The 26,250-nt window shown below is 36.4% G+C and overlaps 1 protein-coding gene across 2 annotated transcripts in view; it reads right to left on the bottom strand.

Moving 5' to 3' along the window:
- Positions 1–5,093: 5,093 nt before the first annotated feature.
- LOC139319242 (cortactin-binding protein 2-like) overlaps positions 5,094–26,250 on the bottom strand; it is a 50,660-nt gene continuing 29,503 nt past the window's right edge. Inside the window, exons 11-19 of one of the 2 annotated variants that reach the window (XM_070947011.1) lie at positions 26,038–26,190; positions 25,659–25,846; positions 20,342–20,520; positions 15,754–15,959; positions 15,305–15,490; positions 14,983–15,043; positions 12,035–12,167; positions 9,626–9,727; positions 5,094–5,477 (exon numbers count right to left, since the gene is read on the bottom strand). In XM_070947011.1, coding sequence (XP_070803112.1) covers positions 5,259–5,477; positions 9,626–9,727; positions 12,035–12,167; positions 14,983–15,043; positions 15,305–15,490; positions 15,754–15,959; positions 20,342–20,520; positions 25,659–25,846; positions 26,038–26,190 — 1,427 coding nt within the window. In that variant the 3' untranslated portion in view covers positions 5,094–5,258. Of the gene's footprint in view, positions 5,478–9,625; positions 9,728–11,337; positions 11,410–12,034; positions 12,168–14,982; positions 15,044–15,304; positions 15,491–15,753; positions 15,960–20,341; positions 20,521–25,658; positions 25,847–26,037; positions 26,191–26,250 lie in introns of those variants that run through there. The other variant, XM_070947012.1, reaches the window with a different exon arrangement.

Here is a 26,250-nt window from a genome sequence, read left to right as displayed (position 1 = left end):
CAATTTAAAAGAGTTAGGCCAGCCTGGCTTGCTGGAATAAAAAGGTCTTTAGGGAACGGCGAAAGGTGCCAAGATCCGGGATCCGCCGTATCTCCAGGGGCAGCTCATTCCAGAGGGTAGGTGCCCCCACAGAGAAGGCACTCCCCATAGGGGCCGCCAGTCAACATTGTTTGACCGACGGCACCCTGAGGAGCCCCTCTCTGTGGGAGCGTACTGGTCGGTGGGAGGCTATCGGTGGCAGAAGGCGGTCTCGTAAATACCCAGGTCCTAAGCCATGGAGCACTCTAAAGATGGTAACCAATACCTTGAAGCGCACCTGGAAGACCACCGGAAGCCAGTGCAGCTCGCACAGGAGAGATGTTACATGGGAGCGCCGAGTCGCCCCCATAACCACCCACGCGGCCGCATTCTGGACCAGCTGGAGCCTCTGGGTGCTCCTCAAGGGGAGCCCCATGTAGAGAGCATTACAGTAGTCCAGGCGGGATGTGATGAGAGCATGAGTGACCGTGCGTAAGGCATCCCGATCCAGAAAGGGACGCAACTGGCGGATCAGGCGAACCTGATAAAAAGCCCCCCTGGCCACAGCCATCATATGCTCTTCTAAAGACAGCCGTGTATCCAGGAGGACGCCCAAGTTGCGAGCCCTCTCTGTGGGGGCCAATGACTCACCCCCAATAGTCAGCGATGGCTCCAACTGACTATATCGGGATGCCGGAAGCCACAGCCACTCGGTCTTGGACGGGTTGAGCCTGAGCCTGTTTCTCCCCATCCAGATCCGCACGGCCTCCAGGCACCGGGACATCACATCAAGGGCATCATTGAGGTGGTCCGGGGTGGAGATGTACAGCTGAATGTCATCAGCGTACAGATGGCACTTCACCCCAAAACCACGGATGATCTCACCCATTGAGATTGAGGTGGAGCAAAGAGAGAAAGGTTTTTGAAACAGGTTGCTATAAAGACAATGTAAGCAAATGGTAAGAGATTTTCTATAGCTGAATTGCTCTGAAGCATACTATATGTGTGGAGGGGTTTGCAGGGTATAAATAAAAGTCAAGATGGCAGTCAACATTGCAGCTGAAGCTCCACCTGTATTTATGTACAGCACACAGAAAAATTAGGCAAAGCTTCAATTATACCTTTATGGCAGCCTTTTTCACTTTTATAACCATATTCTGCAGACACTCCTGCAATAAATAGTTATTCTTGTGATGTGTGTGTGATAGAAATATATGTAAAAATTGGGAAATGGAGGAAAAGACAGAAAGCAAACCTAAACTATGATAGTTATTTTCAGCAACACCATCAATGTCAGCAGTAAAACAAATGCACAATGTTGAATTTTGCTCAGTGAAAAATAATCCCAAATGCACAATGAGACATGGGAAATGTCTTTTTCTTTCAAGGGTGAAAAAAACATTACAAATTTTAAGACAGCAAAATGTAACAGAAATGAAAGGGATATAATTAAATTAGAACAGCAATCCTAACCCATACCTATCCAAGAAGAAGCTGCTTTATGATGGATGCTTACCACTGATCACAAAGCTTTCTACAGCTCTACTGTTTTTGCAAGAAGGATGCAGGAGGAATATGGTGGACCTCATGTACGTTTCCATGACTAAGGCAGCATAATGTAAGCCAACTCTGGAAACACTCCAAACCCCTTCAATTAGTGATGCTCATTTCTACGTATTTGGGGAAAAAATTGCATGGCATCTTTTAAAAATCAAATACATCACTTGATATCAAACTGAGAAAAACATTAGTCAACTAGTCTCTTGTATTCTCAGGTATTTGAACTGCAAGAATGTAGAGATTTCTGAACAACAGTCAATTTGGGACCAGATATATAACGTGCTGATCCTGTTCACACCAATGATTTATTTTGTGAACACAGTGGGCATTCAAACATTTGAGCTTCACATTCTGACAGAGTTTGCAGAGAGGCAAGCTAATTTTAAAAACACTGAGCCTAGGACCATATCAAGACTATATTCAGGGAGATAAACAACTGACGCCTTCCAAATGTTTGTACCATTCCCATCACTACCAGATGCAAAGACCAATTTCATGGGTTGTGGAAAATGTTAAATTACCTGAAGAGTTTCAGGTTCCTTATCTTCCAGTGATGACTGCAATAGGCCAATTTATTTTCAGATATTCATGGCAGCATCCTTACTATTACCTGCTATTTGGTTCAGACTTCTGACATCTTTCTGACAACATTGAATCTGTGTTTCTGCATTTACATAGCTTTCTAGATGTTAGTAGAAGCACATGATGTTGGAATTGTGACAGCCTGAATACTTTTAAACTGTCTTTAAAAGGGGCTGTTGACAGGTAACAGTAATTTAATGGCTAAGTCACCCTAAATCAGTAATAGTGCAGAGTAACAAAAGTTACCAAAAAATGACTTGTTAGTTTCAATCACTGATACAATGAACTTACTCAAGAAAATGACTAGATTGAATTTCAGACTGGTAAACAGGGAAAGGTGCTCTTCTTTTTCCACAGGAATTTAAATGAAAAGTGGATGCATTAAGACTAATAACTAAGCTATTAAAATCTTGGCTGTATGGCACCAGCCATTTCCATGTCATTAATATGTCAGGTTTAACTAATTTTTCATTTTGTCTGCTATCTACTACTTATTGTCACAAAGGTGCTTTTTTGAGAGATAACTGGACTTTCTAGTTTTTCTTTGAAGACATTTCACTTCTCATCCAAGAAGCTTCTTCAGCTCTGACTGGATGGTGGGGAATGGAAGGATTTATACTCCTTGCAGACAGCTGGTCATTTGTATTCTTTGACCATGACTTGGATGACTGAGAATCTCCATAGACACTTTCATGCTTATTATTTTTGCTTAAGGAACTTATTAAATGTCTTAATTCTTCAAAATTCATAAATTGTATAAACTACTCAAAAGCAACTTTCAACCCACCTAACCAAATCATATTGATTTAATAGTAAATGCTTTTGGAAACAAACGTTTGTTTAGTAGATTTTATCTTAAATGCATAACTCTGGAACACCAAGGTGTATAAAAGTATAGCAGAAAAATATGGGACCTATGGGACACTTCAAGCACATGTGGACTTCAGAATCTAGTCCATGTTGTTGACAAAATTGTTTAAGAATTTTATCCAAAGCAATGGATCAGCACTAGGGGGAGAACAATTTCATTCATTCAGTATTGTAGCAGTACTGCTATATTTCTATCTTCTTAATGTAAGGATTATAGAATATCCTCCTTTGTCTCCATGTGCCAATTGTCTCCAGGAATGCATTTGACTACCAAGTGTGCATGAGGCTGTATTTGTGGAAGGAGAAAAACTCAATGTTTATTGGAAGTCAAGACTGGTTTTATCTTGAGCATACTTCCAAATTAGCCCAAGCCTCACTCTCCAGCTTTCAGCCCTAATTAACCTTCTCCTGCAGCCTGTGGGGTATAAAGTTGCTCATTCTGCTTTAAAATAAGAAAGCAGTAAGCATTCAAAAATTAAAGTGAGTGTCAAATTTCAGCTTTAGCACACGGAGACCGGGAAAAAAACTGACTGCCCAAACACACATAACACAGAAACAAAGGTATTGCAGAAACAGTAGTACAAAAGGTTTTATTGGCATGAGAGGTGAAATTCCAGATTATTTAATTTAACTGCTTGACTTTTACAAATGCTCTTGTAAAGATATTGGGCTGAATAGCTTTAGAATGTTGTCAGTCAGTACCTAGCAATTTTTCAGGTAACCGAGAACCTTTTTCTTAAGGCATTTGTATCTCATAAAGATATCCCAGGCAGAAGGAACAGGAGGGTCCATCATGAATACTGAAAAGCTACACTCTGGGAAAAGAATGCAGTATAGTTTTCCCCAGGGTAAAATGTCATTTCAGACACCATGTAAGAAAGAGGTAAACTTTTCCTTTCTTAAGTTATTGCAGTTTCTTTCTTTCTTGATTATTGATTGTGTGTAGCTGTATTGCTAACAAGGAAGAAAATTTTCTGGGTAAAATAGCATAAATTCCTGGCAAGTCAATACTGGGAAAATAGGAGGAACTTTCTATAATAATTATAGGGAATGATATAATTAGAGGTGAGTTTAAGGGAGATTTCTCTCTAGCTCTTCCCCACCCCACCCCACCCCACCCCAATTATCAGATCAATAATCAGACTTTACTCTTAAGGATGGCTGTAGAATTTTTGCTTTTAAAGAAAAAGGACACAGAATCCAAACAACAAACATAAATGAAACTACCCAATAATACAGGTAACTGGAATATTTAATGTGGTTTCTCACTGAAAATAACTGGACTGTAGTCCAAGTTCTTCCCATTATTGCCACATGCCATTCACTTTTCAGAAAGTGAATCTGGTTTTGTTTTGTTTTTTGCTTTGACATATATATTAACTTTAAGCCACTTCTGTACAAAATTGTGCAACCCAAAGTATGAAATCTAACACTGAAATTCAGTATATAACTAGATAAAACGTTATTGTCCTAATAAAGTGATCCTGTTCGGTAGGTAATTGGGATGTTACACAGAATAGACTTTATTCATGAGAAACATGTTGCAGATTCTCATTCTATAGGAGGGGAGGGGGAGAAATAGCAGACCGAACTGCTTAGCTTTCCATGCAGAGAAATCTACACCAGACCCTACTACATGGAAATCCAATACAGACTAGCAATATGGACCTGCATATTAATCTCGGAATATGTAAAATGATGCACATTTACACCTGGCTACACTAACAATGGAATATTGATAGACAGCCTTTTGTTTCAAACCAGTTATCTGCATCTGTATTCAGTGGAAAAACCCCATTTTCACTGAAGCATTCCATAGAGTACTCCTTTTTTTATATACAGATATCTCTGGATCAGATCCCAATATATTTATTTAAATTTTTATTATACACACCCATACCCACACACACACTTTCTGTGGTGATCTCTTAATTATAACTAAGCAGAAAAGCATTTTCAGATTAAAAAAAAAGCATTTATGAAGCTATCACCATTTACTTCTAAAGATCAATCAGTATAATACAGGATAATATTTTCATTATAAACAGCTTGTTCGCATAAAAGTAAAACTGTGGTCCTATGGGTGCATTAGAACTGATAAAATCATGTTAAAAATTATTTACACCTATAGATGAATTTTGTTTTCCAAGATAACTCATTAGGAAAGACAGAAAAGGAAATGAATCTTTATTTGCTTTTTTTGTGTGCGTGTTCCAAATTGCTTCTTTCTAGTCACAGATTGCCTCTGTTTGCCTTGTATTGCTGCTGCTGCTGCTGCGTTTAATGTTCTGAGAAAACTGGCTGACTTTATTTCTGGGCACAGGAAGAAAAGATTTCACTCTTGAAATGCTGCTGCCGCTCTTGAAAGACTCCTTTTTGGATTTATGGTTGCTGCATTCCACAGACTGGCTGCTGCTGTTGAGAGGACAGACCCCAGGATTCTCATCCTGCAAATAGAATAATGTTTTAGAGCATCACATGCATACATCTTCCATAGTTCAAAGCATCAGAAATGTCTTATAACATTGTCTTATAACTCTAGAAAGAACATTTATAAAATAATGTAGTGTTGGTATATGTTTCATGAAAAGAATTATCTAAGACAGTGTTTCTCAACCTTGGCCGTTTTAAGGTGGGTAGACTTTAACTCCCATGGTTGGCTGGGGAATTCTGGGAGTTGACGTCCACAAATCTTAAAGGGGCTAAGGTTGAGAAACACTGGCCTAAGATGTATAAAAGTATTTTTAATTGTTTAATTGTTGGCAATGTGAAAAGCATGCATGGTGGGCTTGTAAAAAAAGCCAAAAAAAAAAAAAAAGATATCGTGATGATTCAGAGAACTGTATAACTGATATTCAGAGGAAACCAACATTTTTCTTAATATGAATTAGAATTAGAAAAGACTTATGTATGATTAGTTTTATATGCAATGACAGGGAAGTTGTTGTATGCACAAAGATGGAAATAGAGAAGTATCCACAATGGAGGAATAGACTGTGAAGATGGTAGAATTGCAGAAATGGCTAAAGTGACTTCTTTGATTGGGAAGGAAACAAATACTCTTATGAACAACTGAAAGCCCTTTGTGGAATTTTAACTGAAAAGGGATAAAAATGAAGTGGTGATTTCTGGATTTATAAATTAAAAAGACTGTATATGGAGGGAAGTAAAATATGTTAAATAATTTTGAAGGGAGAAAGTGATATCAAGCAAATCTATAACTGCTGTAAAGAAGATTGGAAACCACATCTTTAAATAATTTTTCCTTTTGCTTCATTTTCTATTGTCTTTTCTTTCTTATCCTTTTCTATATTTTTGTGTTTTAACTGTAAAAAAGTTCTCTGATTAAAAACTATACACACAGATACAATCTTTGTTGAATCATCTAATGGAGCATCCAAATGTTTTGAAAAAGCCCACCAACCAAAAAATAAAAATAAAAACAAGCTGGTCCTGCAGTTAATTATAATTATATATAATTTTTCTGTAGCCAACACAACCAGAAGCCACTTCCCTGAATGTTCTTATCTTCCATTTAAGGATTTGGTTTGAATTTGGAGTTGACTTTTACAAATGCTCTTGCAAAGATATTGAATTTGGAGTTGTCTAAAATGTGAGGAAATTAACAATGAAAATTAACAATTAATCCCCCCCTCTCTCTAAATAAATTCTTTAAATCTGTACTTTAAAGAATTGCAACACATTTTGCTTAGTTCTATATAGAAAGTATTAGGTAATGAACAAGATTTCTGCTGATTGATTTTAGATAATGCTGATTCTTTTTACCACCATATCTTGAAGCTTGGAAATGAGGAAATATTCCTATTTATATTTTTGAAAGGATATCTCTTCTTCCCCTCTTTTGCCATCTTTCAAGTAAAAATATGTTTCAAGAAGCAAGATGGAAGACATATCTAGGTTCAGCCATCTGCTTTCTGTATTTCGGATTCTTTCAAAGCTTGCCTGCAGCTTTCTAATTTGGAGAGAAACCGGCTAATAAATGCATGACCTTCACAAAGAAAAGCTGAAAGCTGCTAAATGCTGCTGAGATTTCTTTACATCAGAGCACAATTTTGGACATGATTCAGATACATTTTATTTCTACTAATTTTTATCTACAGTAGACGCAGTAACAGAAGCACTATTGCAGTATTAATTAAATATATCCAAAAATTATATAGTTGTCATCTCATTATTATGAGATCATGACACCTGTAAATTAAAGATGGAACTGTATTAATCTCATATTGTTTGGGTAAGAAATCTTTCAGATATTACATTGGGAGCATCCCTTTCCCCCCAAATGAACAGAAATATTATATTTTCTTAAGTAGCAGTGACTGGATTATTGCGGCCGTCCTAATGGAATGTTCTTTGTATGTGAGTTTTAATTTCTTCAGTTTAAGGCAGCAGTGGTGGGAGATATTTTTAAAGATGACAGCAGGCAATTCTGTCAAAAGTTCCATAAAATGTCTCCAGCCGATCTGCATATTTCTTCTGAACTCACAGATATGATTTGAGCAGATACCACTATGACTAGTAGGGGCCTTTGCATAATTCCCATCAATTATGACACCCTGCATCAGAAGGCCCTGCTTGTAGTCATTGGTACCTTGGTCACCTCTCAGATTACATGGAGCTGTGCTTGAAGACTACTGAAAAAATACATTTGGTCCAGTACTCACAGGTTTTTCACATTTTATCTGGAGCTGAACTAAAAGTTTCTGGATGCAATTCAAAGTGCTGGTTGCCACCTTTAGAGTCCTACATGGTGAAGGACCCAAGCAGGACTTCTTATCCCAGCAATCTTAGCCTGCCCAATATGTATGCTGTTTAATTCCACAAAGGCTCTAAGCAGCTCACAAATAATACAAAAGTGTAATAGAAGGAATTAAAAGGAATCTCTCCCCTGTCCCTATAGCAATCAATTTCCAAGTCACTGACACATTAATGGGCAGGAAGGGAATCCCTACTTTTCCACTCTTCTCCTTTGGAACTCTGAGATAACATGACTACCCAGCCTACAGCGCTATAGAAAATTCTCCTGACCTGGCTATTTCAGAAACCCTTCAGGAACTGACTTAAGAGGTGGAGTCTCCCTACTACACTAAGCAACCATCTATGTTGTTTTGGGAACTGTATACCATGAGATGAGAATGATACCATTTGGTTCTTGCAATAGACATCTATATACTTCTAAAACTCATGTTCTCATGACCTTTAACTGGGTGAAATGGTGCATCACAGGGCAACAATTTTTGAATAAACTACTTCAAATGGATAAACTTGCAAAATGCATAGAAAATCTGCGACCCAGGACTCCCAAGGAAATTACATTTGGTAAATTTTATAAAGCATGTTATGACATAAAAATGATCCTAAAACACTTTATGACATAAGACTAAATATAGTAAAATATATCCTGTGCTAAAGTTTGTCTGTGCTATCCAGTTCAATAAGGACTAATTTCAAGGCAGATCCATCTCTAAATGTCTCCCTAAATTTTTAAGAACTTTTCAAGTACATTGGAAGTGTTGCCATTGTTGAAAGCCTTGAGTAATCTGGTCAATAAATATCACTGAAACGATGACGCAAGAGGTTGTCTATTACTCTATTTTTTCATTCTGTCATTGCATGGGAGTACTGTATATGCTGTGTAGAGGTATTTGTGACTGAGGCAGTTTATAAGCTACGTAAATTTTAAACAAATCAATAATGCAAAATTCCAGAATTCAACTACCAGCTCAGACACTGATGAACATTTCTGCACATTGCCTGCTTTTTTTAATTGCAACCTTTCTCTCCTCAATTTCCTCTGGATCCTCCTGCTTGCCTAAAACCAGAATCTCATAAAGGCCTCCGCCTTTCAGATGTTCTGGGGTTTTTTTGTTTTGCAAATGTTCCTAAGCTGAACTCTCTGCTTGCTTCCTTTTGCCCTCTTTTCCAGAGAAAAATTGGGGGGGGGGAGGTTGGGTAGGACAGAGAAGCCCTTCAACAACTCCACATCTTCTATCAGCCTTCCTCCTCAGTTCTATTTCAGGCAGTCATTTCCTTTACGTCTTCTTGGTTTCCATGACAATTGCAGCCATCTGGAAAGCTCACTGCATGACACCAGTGTATTTCAATGGCCAAAACCCAACGTTCTCCTCAAAATGCTGAGCTGCTCAACTCTTTTCTTCAGAGGGTGTTCTTTTTTAAATGCTTTTTCTTGTCTCCTTGACAGAAAACATCTAATATATGAGGCCAATTTCATCTTATCATTCCATAATTTTGTTACAGATACAAGATAGTAAGTGATTCTGGAATGGAGACAGTTTGGCCTCAATTACAAAAATCTATTAAATTATTGCAATAAAGTGCTATAGCTATAGCACTTTGTTTAAAACCTTTAAAAACAGCAATTAATCCTGAATAGGATTTAAAACCCTTTGAAAACAGTGATTAATCCTGAATAGGATTATTAGATTATTAACTGGGATTGAACGATTGTATTTCATCCATAATATAGGCTCAGTTTAGCTCAGAACTATCATACTTTTTTCAAATGTAAAGAGCTGAACATGCACTATCACATGCCCTGCAGCTTCTCATGTACCTGCTGTGATGTGATGTTTGCATTCCTGATGTTTGCTGAAAAGACTGGATCCTTCTGAGGGGTGCTGATTGTCAGAAGCAACTCATCCTCTGAATCTATTATCTGTGAAAAATGGATAAGGGTCATTCTTACATTGGAATTCCTAACAATATAAAACCTTACCAACAATATACTCACAGAGATACTGTATTAAAATACACCATTGCATGAAAGATTTATACATTTTTGAATTACCAAATGTATTCCTAGTCTTTAATAAATATGTGTTAAATCTATCAATTTAAAATGTAATGTTTAAAGAACATCCATAAGCCAATATTTCCTTTTTAAATTACTATATTTATTTTGTAAAGTCTTGCAAACATTGGGTGAGAACATTGGGATTCAGATTTTGTCTTGCAACTTTGGCTTCAGCCAAATAAATCAATGACATTGGCAAGAAATCTTTTTAGCACTGATGAAATTACCTAGTTTGATAATGAAATGTCTGCAAGAAAACAACTAAGCTCAGGGAGCACCAAGACCTCATAAAAGTTTTATTGGTGAAATTTGGAAAGTCTCCTCATTGTGGGGTGAATTAATTTATACAATATATATGAAATCTAAAAACAGAGGAGACACACATATATGGGTTTCCCCATTACCCATATGACAAATGCAATTTGTAAACAAAGTCTTAACCCAATATAAAATCTCTGGTTGTCATCACTATTTAAATGTTTGAAACTTTCTGCATTATGACATCTGTCTGAGCATGAGTTAATTTATGCAATGCAAAATGAAATCTGAAATACTGAGGAGGAGATGCACTCTTGAAAAGAAGGAAGAGTCAATTTATTTCGAGAGGTAATTAGTTAGGTGCTCCAGAGGAAATAATACAAAGACATTTTGGGGGCATGCAATTTCTCACAAGTAAGTACTTCCACCTTACTCTACCATCCAGTTTTCAGGATTGTTGGTAGCGAAGATGCATTTTGTTTTGCTATTGCTTCTTCTTCTTCCTCCCACAAATCAAATCAAATCAAATCAAATCAAATCAAATCAAATCAAATCAAATCAAACCTTTATTGTCATTGCACAACATGTGTACAATGAAATTGAATGAGCCTCCCTTGGTACAGCCCCCCCCCGAAACACAAAATACATCTCAATAATTCAATAAATGAAAGAAATAGAATCCCTAAATCCAAATAAGTAATAATTAACACATATTCACATATACCTATATGTTTGTAACATTATATTACATCGGTATGAACATGTTGCACGTTGCGCTGATCCTGCAAGTCTATCTAAAAAGGGTTATTTTGTCTGGGTTTGTTTGTGTGTTTCTTTGTGCATGTGTGTGTGTGTGTATGTGCATGTGCATGTGTGTGTGCGTGCGCATGCTTTGGAATCTTGTTGACTCTTGGCAACTGCCTGGACAAATCCCTTAGTGTTCCTGGTACAATTTCAGAAGTGGTTTACCATTGCCTCCTTCTTGGGGCTAAGAGGGAGGTACTGGCCCAAGGTCACATTGCTGGCTTTATGCTCAAGGTGACCCTAGAACTCACAATCTCCTGGTTTCTAGCATGATACCTTAAAACTACACCAAACTAGCTCTTGATTTAAACTATTTTCTTGGGGTGAAAATAAAGGCAAGAAAAGGAAGAACAAGAAGGGGTAGAACATCAGTTAGCTGTCAATTTTGTATTTACCCCCAAAGGCAATGTCCAGTAGCACAGAAATGTTGCTTATAGTTGGCGTCGAGGTGGAATGAATCCAATAATCTCTTCAAAAAAGGCCTAACTATCAGAGCAAAATGAGGGACAGAAATCAAAGATGTGTCTAAAATGGAAGAGGGAAAGGTTTATGAATACACAAAATATATGAAGAGAAAAAAGGAGGATGAAAGATGAGAAGTATACTGTTGGACATGCTGAATTCGACCTAATGATCCTGATGATAATGAAAAATTTATCAGCTCTCCTTCATTCAGAGATATGAAGGTGAAATTAAAAAATGGTCATATAGTCCTAAAATTCAATTAAAACAGAATAGTCATAATGTAACTGAAAAGGCAGTACCAGAAAAGAACAGTAGCTAGGTATGAATAAACATTTTTAAACGAACAAATATATACTCAGTGCTAGTCAGATTTCTATGGGGCAACATAATAAGGAATGGTCATTTTGGATTAATACATATTGTATGCGTGACACTTTGAAAAGAACTGCCACAGCAGATGGTAAGAGGAAGGCAGGCTGAAGTATGGGGCATAATAGGGCTTATACCCTAACTGTAAGAATCAAAAGAAAAATTACATAAGCTTGGAAATTGTTCCAGAGGTTAGAGAAAATACAAGGAAAGAAAATAGAATATAGAGAAACTTAGAGTTGACTACTATTTGTGGAAAAGAATAATACATACTTTACTGATGTCAGATTCTGATTTGCTTAAACAAATACTCTGAAGCTCCTGTAGAAAATCCACTTCATCATCTGAACCAATAGTCAGTCTCTGTTCCAGATTTAACACACTTAATGGATCATCTTCGTGAAACCTTGGAAAGAAAAACAAAATTATGTTGAAAAACATATCAGATAACAATCTATAACATGGAATTAAGAAAAGGTTGTTTATCTCTTACAGTTTAATAGAGAAAATATACATGGAAGCAGGGTAAGTTAATTAGATTCATTCAATAAAAATTCAATCTAAGTCTATTTTTAGTTGGCTGAAAGTATTTCAACTCAAAGGAACTCATTTTTTTTTCTAAATATGTTTTAAAATATAGGGTAGGATCCAAAGATAATATATGTAACTCAGAGTTAAACTGTGGAGTCCTTGGTGCTGTCTTAGCTTGATTCTTCATTTGCAGACATTTCATTACTCAGCTAGGTAATATCATCAGTCCTAGTGAGTGCCAGAGAGCAAATCACACATTCACTACACTGATTATGTTATCTAATCAGGTAATGAAATGTCTGAAAGCAAACAACGAAACTCAGAGATCACCAAGGACTTCACAAAAATATTTATAGTGCATAAATAGAGATTTATTTCAGACAGAAATGAAATATACAGTAGCTAATTATCAATCCAAATGGAATATTTTGGAAAAAACAGTTTGCACATACTTTATTCATATCTAAAACTATCTACTAGGGAAAAAGAAAACAACAACTCGCTACCCTTCCTGGACATCCTGATCAGCAGAGACAACAATAGCAAACTAGAAATGCAAGTCTACAGAAAAAACAACCATACTAACCAGGTGCTCCACTACCAAAGCAACAACCCAACCTTCCGCAAGACAAGCTGTATAAGGACTTTTTTCAAATGAGCCGAAACACACTACAGCAACACAGAACAGCAGAAAAAGGAAATGGAGCATCTATACAACACATTCCAGCAAAATGGAAATCCACACAACTTTATCAAAAAAATCTCTGATCACTCAACCCAAAACAGCAAAACAAACACAAACCCCAAAATGAATTACATGCCATACATCAAGAATATCTCAGAAACCACAAATAGACTACTACAACCACATGGAATCAAGTGTAGCACACAAGCCAACTAAAGCTCTTCAAAACATCCTAAACAGACTAGAAGACCCAACAACCCCAGAACAAAAAAAAGGAGTAATCTACAACATACAATGTAAGGACTACAACAACCACTACATAGGACAAACAGGCATAAGATTGGCCAAATGCAAACATGAACACCAATGGGCAGTCAGAAGACATGACAAAAGTTCTTTAATTTCATAACATATAGACAGATTTAGCCATAGTTTCAATTGGGAAAATGTGATAATTCTAGACCAGGCCAAGTCCAAAAATGCCAGGGAATTTCCAGAAGCCTGGCATTCTGACAAATCAGCCATCAAAAGACACATAGATATTAACAACATCTATAGACTTTGCAAAATAGACAATCATCCAGCGCAAAAGAGAAAAAGATTCTAGCACCTCTCCACCAATAATCAGCACCCAAATCAGCATAGATTAACTCCAAGGTTAACTTCAGACCAACAATCAAGTAAACAATACTCCAATCAAGAAACTGCCCAAGAGCCAACAATAGCCCAAGCAAAGAATATCTAAAACTGCCCCCACCCACACAGACAAGCGTGTCATTAGAATATAAACTGACAGCCAACAGCACTCCTTACTACCATGTTTCCCAGAAAATCAGACCTACTCCAAAAATAACCCCAAGTTAAGACCCCACCTACTCCATCTCACCATCTGGTTCTATGAGCTGGAGTGAGGTGCATGCGTAAAAATTGAGGTAGGTGGGGGGTGGAGCTGCCCCATGCGCCCTGCACCCGCTTACTTTAGGACCACCGCAGCCAGGCCTCCCACATCCTGACATCTGTCGTACTGCTATCTGACTGCCATGAGCACCGGTGTGACATGCCATGCAGCCTCTTGCCACAAGCACGGGTACCAGCATGATGTGCCATGTGGCATCTGGCCACGAGGGGCCACAGAAGTCACCCAGCAGCATGACAGGTGTTGAGGCGTGGGTGGTCTGGCTGCGATGGTTCTAAGGTAAGCGGGTAAGACATCCCCCCAAAATAAGACCTGGTGCCTCTTTTGGAGGCAAAAAATATAAGACTGGATCTTATTTTGGGGGAAACATGGTAGCACTGATGATGTTTAGCTAGTTAGGGTAATGAAACATCTGCAAGAAACCAAGCAAGCTCAGAGAGCACCAAGGATACCTCATGTCTAAAACTATTTAATTCTCAAAACCTCTGAAAAAACTAAATCTAATTATTCTGCAATTGATATTTGAGTTCTTCTAGATTTTTTCCTAATGGACAATGAAGAAGTACTAGAACCCATCAAAGAGACTTCTGCTCTAAATTTCCATTCTGCATAATTTCTTCCTGTAAGCTGTTTGAAAAGAAAGATGTACTTTATATGACAAGAAAAGACAATTCTGTAATATTCTTACCGGCATGGACTATTCCTAAAAAACCTCACATTATTTTCAAACACTTCTGGGATACTAATAGAATAGAATTTAATTTAGTAGAATTTTCAAATATGATATTCACAGTTATCATATACATATTCTTTCCACTGATTTTTTAAATTTTTTTTTGCAATATTTTGGCACTATTGGAAATATTTTTATATTTGCAAAAGGCCTAGAGAACATGGTCTTAATTACAAAATCCAGCCATCATACTAAAATTGTGTAAGATATATTGACTGCTATAATTTCCGTGCAATAATGGAGAAACATACCCTAGGTGACAAGTACAATGTATTGATTTATTTGATGGCTAGAAAACTGTAATATGAAATCTCCTTGAGAAGGGGCCAGACATCACATGCAAACACAGAACTTACTTTTTTTCTAAGGAAGACACTTTATTCCCATTTTCCTTCAATATATTATTTGATTTAATACCTATGGGAGAGAAAAGATCGTAAGTCAGAAACTCATATTTTATGCCCATCTTTTTTCTATCTTTGAACAGGGTTGCAACTATCCCTGAACAAATATGAAAATTTATGTTCCGAAGTTACTTAATGAATTTAAGCAGAGTTTATAAAAATGGTAAAGAAATGAAAAACCTTGACTGGGTTTTTAAAATGTCAATAAGGGGTTTTCATTCAAATGTCCAAATAAATCATCCCTGTTGCCTCCCAATTTCTACCAATATTTTACCTTCTGCACTTCCCTCCACCTTACTCCAGGACTGGGCTGATGAGTGGAGTGACTTCTTACGTGGACTTGTGTTTGCTTTTCTCCAAGCAACATTTTCTCCTTTTTTCTTGGGGGAATTCTTATAGTTTGATACCATAGAGAGAGGAAAGTTTCCTCCTTTAAAATCTGCAGTGTACAGCTCTATTTCTGTAACGATGGAAATGAAAGAAGCAGGTGACATTACAGTGGTCCAATGTGGTTGCCAAAGTATTAAGGAAGCGCAGTGTGGTTGTCAAGGTATTAAGTCTTTTGTTTAAAAGAGTATTTTTCCCACTTAGTTTCATTCTGACCTTACTTTCACTCTAAGCTCATGATCCCAGGAATTAACAAAAAAGCTTATACAAAGAAAACTAAAGATCACAACAGCAAAAGTAAATGTTCCAGAGATTTACACATTTACCACAGCTTACCTGATCTGGGAAGAGGGCATCCATGCAGAACTGCTTTATTTAACAAGATGCTGAGTGCAGCTTTCACTACTGCCTGCTGCCCTTGGCTTGGACATTTTTTGACTGCCATTTGTCCAGATGTGGGTGGTCTTCTAAGAGAAGTTCTGGAGAGAATTGCTTCTTGAACTCGGGGAGCAATAATGGCATTCCACAACTTTGACATCCACCTTGAAACAGAACGAAAAAAGAAATAGGATGAAAAGATAACTACATTTCCAGACACTGGTGCAAATATAAATAAAAGGGTAGTGCTAACACAGATCTAATCACCAATTAGATTACAATGGTTTTATCTACAGTAGTTCATTCAATGTGGTAGCATGTCTATTTTGTTATTTTTTTCCAACAAGAGTGATATTCACTAAAAAAGTACTCAAAGAAGCAGCATAATTTTGACAAAATATTAGTTGCAGTTTGGGGTCATAAATCAGCATCAAAATGTTATCTGACTCAAAGCACTGATTTTCTTCAAACTGCTAAAGAATTAGTTATCCAAAGCTGTTGAGGGGGAGGGGAACTCTGACATTGTATTGGCACAAAAAGGCATGGGCTGTAAAACCAATGGATTATAGAAAAGGATTAAGTTGGTCATTTTTTTAAAAAAATTGAATTATATTCCAACTTTTATTCAGAACAAATGAAGGCAAATATAGGTAATCCTTGACTTACAACAGTTTGTTTAGTAACCATTCAAAGTTACAACGGGCCTGGAAAAAGTGACTTATGACCGTTTTTCACATTAACAACTGTGACAGCATCCCCATGGTCACGCGATCAAAATTTGGCTGCTTGCCAACTGGCATGTATTTATAACCTTTGCAGTGTCCTGTGGTCATAAGATCACCTTTTGCAACCTTCTGACAAGCAAAGTCAGATTCACTTAACAACCAAGTTATTAATTTAACTGCAATGATTCTTTTAACAACTGTGGCAAGAAAAGTTGTAAAATGAGGCAAAGCTCACTTAACAAATCTCTCACTTAGCAACATAAATTTGTGGTCATCAATTGAGGACTACCTGAATATGTGTTCCAGGATAATGTTGCAGGATCCAATCTGGGTTGGTCACCAGGACCCGAGGTTTAGTCTTCTGGCTAGAACCCACCCTCAGGGGACTTCTCTCCACCAAAAGCTGCCTGAGGATGGGTTCCAGCATGAGTCCGAAAGCTCTGAATACTAAACCTCTGATGATTGACCCTAATTGGATGCTTTTATTCAGTAGTTCAGGTGGCTACATGCACAGTACTCCATTCTTTTTTCCTCCTGTAATAATTAATTTGTGAAGTAGATGGGCAGGTCAAAAAAAGAATAATTGGTCAAGGTAAATCAGAGCATTTCTATGGTGAAGGTAGAATCTTATTTGGGTCCTCCCATGTTTATTACTCCACCATATTGATTTTCAATACTAACAGTGTTCCCAACAATTTCACAAAAGTAATATTTTTGAAACAGAAAGCAAGGTCTGCAGAAGGGAAAAATATCAGGAAACTTAATGCTGGCCATATATAATCAGATTAATTAATGAACGAAACCAGCACATCAATGCTAGTATAGTGTCACTGGTATATTATATCAATCATCATATTTTAACCTAAACCATGTGAAAAGCTAATTATTTATCAGTATCAGAATGGCAATATATAAGGTTAATATATTCTAATACAAACAAAACATGTATTCACCTTGTTTCTCTTCTTTGGTGAATTACTTCAAAAATAAGGAAATATTTAAAAACAACTTTCAAAACTAGAAAGGTAGGTCAGTTATAATCTCCTGAATATCTAGAATAAAAGTACCAGTCAAAGTTTTACTAAAGTCAAAAGCTTTTCATTGCTTAAATACCAATAAAGATACATCTCATTATAGTTCACACTTTCCTATTAATGCTGGCCAGCTTTTGGCTCTTGCGTTTAGGATTTCTTAAACCACTTAGAAAAATGTGAGTTCTCTTCCTTTTTTTGGGGGGGGGGAGAGGGACAAGATTATAAAAGGATTTCATTTAAAAATAGGGAGAAGTACTAAGTTGGTTCTGTATGTTGCATTTGAACAAATCTGCTTTCCCTATCCCATTTCTATTTCCATTTCTTTCTTTCTTTATATTTAATTCACAAACGGCAAATTAAATAGACAAGTTAAACTGAAAACTGTACTTCCTGCATTTAATTTTCCTCCAACCTCAGTGTTTAAAACTCCTTATTTCATAAATAAGCTTGTGGATCATTATAATAGCTACCTTGGGCTAAAATATTTTACATTTAATGAGGTGCACTGCTGAAAGCTTATGCTGTGATAGATTTACTAGTCTTAACAAAACCATAAGCCTTCTTCTGGCAGAGAGAGGCAAGTGGTTACATTAACCATCCCTATAAGAAAGCTCCTTCTGGCTGTGTTTCAAAATATTCCTTATGACCATCTTATAAATTGAAATTGAAAAAGTCTGAATTAAAAGCCCCAAAGAGAAGCATTTTGTATGGTGTATTAGAACTGAGAAACCAGTATGGGAATAAGGAAATGGGAATATATCTTTAATATCATAACCCAAGAACTTCACATTTTATTGTTCTTCAGTCTGTTCAACACACACACAAAACACACACACACACACACACACACATACACACACACACAGAGTCCCCCTCCCATGGAAAAGATTAATACTTCTTCCTATGAAAATCCAAGCATAGTATATGAGCAATGCTGATATTTATGAGACAAACACACGCTTAGCAATTTTTCTGCTTGTTTATTTTTAGCGTCTTGTTTTATTTATCCAGAAAATAAATATTTAAACAGAATCCTGTTTCTGACAGTCACTGACCACCTTTGAAAAATCCTTACTAAAGTGGGTTTTTTTCACCTTCTTTCTTCCATAACATGTTGAGACTTAAATATAATTTTTCATCTCTAGAGCAAAATTTCCCAAAAGATCCATCCTTATCTCAAATTTAAAGGCTGAGAATTGAGGCTGACAGGGTTCTGATAATAGCCATCTGTATGCTAGACAGTTCAGCTATCAAATCTATTGGGAAGTCTTAAAAGCAGTTTTAGATATGAGTGATGGCCAAAAGTAAGCAGGACTTTCTCACCAATACTAACCATCTTATTAATGGAAGGTAGGAGTGCCCAGTGCTTTGGAGCAAAGGACCACAACTAATCTCTGATTAAAAAAGATCAGGCAAAAGCTAGAATTTGATTTAAAGCAATTAAATGTTTAAGTATGATTACTTCCTAGTATTTTATGCTTTCCCTTTGAGAATATTAAAAAGTAACAGCTTAAGAAACATCTGTTCTCTCAGAGATTTGGTTAAGCTTATCTCAACCCTACCCATCTGATCCAGTCTGGCACAGTGATCCTAGGTGGGTTTTTTTTTAAACTTAGTCAATATTTTAATATGACTAATAATTTTGATGTATTGTAATTGCTGTCAGGTTTAGGCATTTATCCTAGTGCTGACAATTGCATTGTAAGCTGCTTAGAGTCATATGATGGAAGCAGTATAGGAGCAATGATAATAAATAACATTTTACTGAATGTTAATAAATGTTTTAAAAATTATATACTAGTATAAGAAACTTAATATTTTGGGATTGTTTGTAAGAATAAAAATGTTATGGGATAAAAATAAATGATAAAACTGAGCAGCAAGTTTTAGATGGCTTCTGGATTATTAGATTTGGGAACCTGCATATAGCTCTGGATCAACTCTTTAATAGGAAACTAAGATTTGTGGTTTGTGGAATTTTGTCTAAGGACCCTATATCTGCATTTGCACAAACCTCAAAAACTAATATATAAAGTGAAAAAACTCTTTATATTTTTGGGGGTTCCTAAAAAGATGGAACTTATTATCCATATAGCAGCTATGAATTAATGAATTCTATGAGTTCTAATTTTCTGAAAATAGAATTAAATATAAATATTGAAATTTAAAATCCTTATCTTTTCTCATGTCTTCTCCTCTTATCTTATCATCTTACCTTATGTTACCATACCTTATCTTAATCTCCTTATCTTTTACCCATGTCATATGAATGTATACTGAATGATACCCTTAAAATATATCTTGCTGATTAATATACTTTTAATAATATTTAGTGACAAATGTTAGTCAGTCAGTCAGTCAGTCAGTCAGTCAGTCAGTCAGTCAGTTAGTTACCAGTAGTTAGTTAGCTAGTTAGGTATCTTTGAGCCACTCTTGATTGTTGGTGACTTTCGGACAAGTCCATGCAAATTTATGCGGAGGCCTTTCAAGACCCTCAAGGCACACAAAGCCCTTGTCCAAGCCTCCCAGTCTGACAATCAGCCATATCCAGCCTCAGTGACTGACAGAGCGACCACATCCACTGCAGCAGGCAATGGCAGAACTGGATCTGCGCTAGCAGCAGCTTCCGCAGTCCCAGTATCAACTATTTCTACCTGGGCAAAAGTTATATATTAACCAGGTTAATGACTGAGCAAAGAGTGATTAATTGGAGGGCTGGAACATACTGGAGATTGAAATGTTTTAAAGGATGGAATGGCATTAATAAAAATTATATAAAAGACCTACTTCACTGTTGCATGACTGTGACCAGGCATCACCGGACAAGAAAGAAAATGTCTGGGCCCAACAAGAGCTTCGGGTGCACCAAGCCGTGACAAACATGAGTTCAGTTGATCCCATACTGTAAGAGTCCACTCAACCATCTTGCACACAGGATCACAGGGAGGCGGCATTTGTCCCCTGAACTGCATAAAATAGAACAAACGATTACTTTTTTATGATAATCTTATATTGCTCTTTAAAGAAAGTAAACAATCTCCATTTACATTGCAAATCACAGGAAATAACAATTTTTAAAACAGATTTTGCAAGCAAGTTAACACCTGGGAATTTACTATTTGATAATTAGCTTCAAGTTGTGATTACCAGTATAAACATCTTCCTTTAAAATATGTTACAAATACTGTATTTATCTCAAAGAAAGATGACTCTAAATTAAAAATGATTTGCTCTTGCCCTGCCCCACCCTTAATGCAGAAAAAGATAATACAGAATTTAAAACTCAAACACAAGGTGCTGTTTCTTAATTACTGCTTTGTAACCAAAGGTAGCATAATCTTTCTTCATGTTCCAGAAGTTCTTTCTTTTAAACTATTTATTTCATGAATAGTTAATTGTTGCTAAGTTTAAAAAAATTAATTCAATGTTGTTCATTCTTGTATTTTTGTTGTGTAACTTCTACTATTACTGCTGCTGCTACTCTGTGTTCCTTACAGTTTTGATTTTTAATTATGTTTACCATGGATGCTTTAATTATCTGAATATTGATTGGATTGCTGTAAACTGCCATGAGTGTTTTTGTTTGATGATGATTAATATTAGGCAATGCCTTCCTTCCCCGCTCACTCCCTCTGATAAAGTGAGCTGTAGTTCACAAATTCTATTGTACTCTATGCCACTCCACTCCACTCCACTCTACTCTATTCTATTCTTTGCCACCTATCTCGCTGTGGGACTACTTTAGGCAGTTAGAATTTTATTGTATTACTCTATAAGGATATTATCAGACGTCTTCTGATTTTTAACTACTATAGAATAATACAGCTTTCCTTCTGCCATTTGTATAGGTATATTCTCAAAAAGGAAGTCCTTAGATAATGGTAACTGGATTCACAATCTATATATTACTAATATTTTTATGTCTGCAACCTTTAACTGGGTGAAACGGTGCATCATAGACCAAAAACCTTTCAAGTTACCTCGCAAAGGGCCAGCAGCTGCCTCAATTGGGTGTGCCTCATTAGCAGTGGAAGATAGCAAAGTTCAGCTTAGAGTGGCAGGTGTGGCAGATATAGGGTAGAGTGCACACTAGTCAAAAGGGCAGAGATGGGGGCATAGGCAGGTGGAGGAATTTGCAGCACACATTGCAATTGTAAATGTGGGAAGGCTACTAAATGCTTGAGTTTTGATTATGTGACTATAACTTTGAAGACTGGTCTTAACTACCATTCATTCAGTGCCATCGTATCTTTGAGCAATTGCTGAACAAATTGCTCAGCAAGGACTATCTGCATTTATATGTATATTGATGAAACTATAAGCATGTTGTTGGTTCTGCCAATGATAATAAATGAAGAACTGGACAAGCCCTATAAGAATGAGAAAAAAATGTACAAAGACAGATTTTTACACATTTCAGTGGGAGTTTGTATCCCACTGGACTGGGTCCAGAAACAGCACAGTCTAATAAACACACCCTGTCAACATTATATGAAGCTATTGTGCTAAATTCCCACTGAATCATTACAGAAATGTTTGCTACACAGATTTCCTACAACTGACATGCAGTCACAAGAGGAAACAGGATATAATATTACACAAATGATAATTTGCAGAATGTGCTGTTTAAAACCTTTTACGGAGATGATCTTGGGACAAGTGACTGTTGTACATCACAATTTGTACAAAAATAAAAGGCATTTGGGATAGAAACATTTTTCCTAATGACTCTTTTGTCTATTTACATCATTATAATGTTGTTAGAAAAAATAGTTAAGTTAATGATGTAAAAAATTATCAGACGTTCACATGTTGACTTGTAAAACTATTGGCTCAGATCACAAATGAGCTTGGTTCAGAGATAGTCCAAATGGAGGTGAAGGTAAGTTTCAAATATGATAGTCAAAACAGGAAAAAAGTGGTTTGATGCAAAAAAGGGGAGGAGGGGAATCCAGTCTTTTAATTAGGAAAGTGAGATTGCCTCAGTATAATGGAAGAGAGGAGCTACTTATGTATATGTCATTGTGGAATATGCTACATTGGCTCAATTATTGAGAATTCACAATTTTAAAAGTATACAAGTCCATAGCATTTTTTCTAATAAGAAATGTGAACTTGTAAGTATCACTAACAAAAGATTCTAGACCATTGCTTCCTGGAAGGCCTTCTCCAATCAGCTTTAGCATGTCAAAGAGGGCCAACTACCAGGTTTCTAACACTCTAAGCTACTGGCCAACCTAACCTCTAGGCATTTCTAAATTTCTCATAGTCACTGAGGGTACTTCTATTACTGTATTTGGGAGTACCATCAATGGAAGACAAGTTACCATGCACCATTAATCAAAGCTTTCCTCAAAACGGCCTGCTAAGTCATATTTTTATAGTGATTAAGACAAATCAATGTGAAGGCTATAAAAGCTCAATAAATGGAATTCTGCAGCCCAGATCTCAGTTTTGCAGGAGCCAATCCATGATTATCAATAAAGAATTAAATTTCTTCCTCTGCACCGTCTGGTGACATCTCTCTAAGCTCTAATAATTTATGTGTAATTTAATTAGCTTCTACATAACAGCACTATTATTTTCAAGGTAAATAATTTTATGTCTCCTACAAAATAGCATCCTCTTAAATCTGTAACACTATTAATAAGCTGCCAGAAACATACATTTTCACATGCTGTCAGCCAGGTGCTGTTAACAACTTAAAATTATCAATTCAGTTTTGAACGTGCTGCCTTATGAATGTGCTGCAGTGATGGGCACATGCATATACTTGTCTGATTTGGCTCATTTTAATGATAATATTTGTACAAAACCGAAAGCACTTGAGAGATGTAATAGAGATAGAAACAAAGTCCAAAATGCAGCAGAAGAACTTGACCAATGTTCAATTAAGATATAATATCATGCTTTGAAGCAACAGCTATAAGGGAAATGCCTTTCAAAAAGGAGAAAAGCTTCAGATCTTTCTAATCTCGGTGATTTATAGCCTATAGCCAGATTGGGAAGACCAACTATAGAAAGATTTTTATTTTTTTTAATGCTAGGCTAACTTGTAGTTGGCATTTAGTGAAACTGCTCTTAAAAAGGTAATGCACTTAGCACTGTTGTGCCCATCTGGGCTTAAAATACATATAGTTCTACAGCAAGGCAGAACAGGCAGGAGCATGAATGCATCATGAATTAAGGAGATTAGCTTTTTGACTATACATACACAATTTATTCAAATTGATCTTATTGAATACACACAAACACATACACACTTTCTAGGTAAAGGCTAAGACAGAACTATTCATTTTAGTAAAACAGAACTTATCTTTTAACTGAAAGAAGAATATTTATTTATTTATTTATTTATTTATTTATTTTTCATATTTGTATATGAATATGGTAATATTGCAGATTTAAGTTAAATTGTACCTAAAATCTTGATTTTCCCAGAGCGCTTATGGCTGGGGCTAACTACCTTAGTGTATATGAAGACTTTGGGTATGGCTGAACATTTATTACACAATACAGCTACCTTTACTGTAAAAAGAAATATGTCAATGGCATTTAGAGATTCTTCTCAGCTGTAAAGCCCAGCTCCTCTACCTGGACATTCCTGGGATGCCATTGCCTAGGCTAGTTTTGGAAAACATCTATTTTGGTCTGGATTTTCTGACTCAGAAGTTGGGGTTTATCCAAGGCAACTTACCTCCCCTTTAGTTATCCTTTATCCCTTGTTCAATTATCTGAGTATGGCTACTTCAAAAACTCCAACCAGGAGAGGAGTGCATGTACCTCCTCTCCCATTGCTGGCACACAGTTCTACTGCAATTCTCCTTCCCCATCTATTTCATGAATAGTCCGTTAAAGGAGTACAAGATAAAAAGAGAGAGGTTGGAGGATTGTTGTTAATCAAATTGGGGAAAGTAAAGAACAAACTGGCTTGTTTTTTGCTTAGGATCAACTACAAGACCAAGAACTACTGTAGCATTGCTATCCTTGTCCCATATTTGAAGCAAGCATTGTGATGCCCCAACATTTTTAATTTTACATTAAGATTTTTTTTTCTTCTCACATTCTGTAAGAAACTGAACCAAGAACCAGGACATTTCAGTTTTAGTCTCAAACTGCAAATTATTGCAATGACTCACATTGAGCCTACTTTATACAGACTATTGTAGTGGATATTGTAATAATAATACGTGGGCTCTGAACATTCTAAAGTGGAAAATGTGTTATAATCACAATAAGCTTAACTTACTTTTTAAAATAGCAAAACCCAAATTTATGAGTAACTTTCAGTTGCAATGAAGAGACAATCTTGGGGTTGCCAAGTATTATTGTCCTTCTTAATCACTGTAAACCAGACATGACTTCTTTTGAGGAACAAGTCTGTTCCTCAAAGAGGAACAGGGCAAAGAGCACCCTTTTTGCACTAGGAACTGGCATTCCCACTCACTCTATTAAGTAGCAATATTTATGACTATACTTTGAAGATAAGATAAAGTACCATCTCTCACTAGACTGGCTAGACTTAAGGATTTGGAGCTCTCCTTATTAGCAAAAGGTCTGCAGTCAGCAAAAAACCTACTGTGGCGTTCAACCCTGAACTACACATATTCTCTTCTATTGCAAAAAAACAACAACATACAGCACTGCAGTAGGTTTTGAATAATGCGCCTAGAGATAATCTCTTATTCTGTGGTTTGACTATGAATCAGGATAAAAAATAAGCTAACATGGAATTGTTTTTAAAAGCAACAATAACTTCATTGGAAACAATCCAATAATACAGTAAGTGTCATCTTAACATAGCTTGATAACATCACTGATGAACCATAATCTGATATTGGTCTGCAGCTATGCTATTCAAAAACGATAAAGCATGGTGTACCAGTCTGCCTCTGGGCCCTAGAAAATTACCAGCTGCTGATAGTGATTACTCCTAAAATTTATCCATCAAAATTAAAAGTTTATTTCTGCACCAATTTACTTGGCCATAATGATAGATCACTAGGAGTGAAACTTGACATAAAGTGAGGCTGACTTTAGTAATCATGTGAAATATATTTGGTTGTGAACAACTGTCTCAAACTTAAACAGGTGAGATTCCTACCTTGCTTAAAACCTTCCTTCGCAGGAATTTCCGCAGAAGGCCATGGACTGGTTCTCCATCCCATCTTAGCTGAACCCAGAGGAAATGTTGCTGAACCATCAAGTCAGAGCCCTGAAGCCGAGATTTTGCAATGGTCCCCATAAGGAAACAGTTCTCATGGAAGTAATATGCATATGATACTCCATTGTCTAAAATAATTTTAAAATATAAGTTTATATAGTTCTGGTATAAAGACTCACAATCCAAATATAAATCAAATAAATGAGTTAAAAATCACTATAGGAAGGAGACAGAAAAAATGGAATCCTATTCTTTTAATGTTTCTTTTCTCTTCAACTCCTGATTACAACCAATCCAAAGGAAATAATGTATTTTATACCTTTTTTTACAGTGTAGAGGTTATCCAAGCCACGATTTTCAAGAGGTCGAAGAAACTCCCCAAGTAATTCTGATAATGAGGCTTTTTCTAAATTTTCTAAAATGATGATGATTCTGTTGCTTATTGAAGGCTGTTTTACTGGAATCAAGCAACCTGGAAATATACAGAGTTTATTGTGCCTGGCAAAAGAAAGTCCATTTCACATGTCTAGAG

This window comes from Pituophis catenifer, unplaced genomic scaffold (assembly GCF_029215685.1).
Source record: "Pituophis catenifer annectens isolate HBS135680 unplaced genomic scaffold, rPitCat1.0.hap2 SCAF_7, whole genome shotgun sequence".
In the NCBI taxonomy this organism is placed as follows: domain Eukaryota; kingdom Metazoa; phylum Chordata; class Lepidosauria; order Squamata; family Colubridae; genus Pituophis; species Pituophis catenifer.
This window is presented reverse-complemented; position numbering and strand designations above follow the sequence as displayed.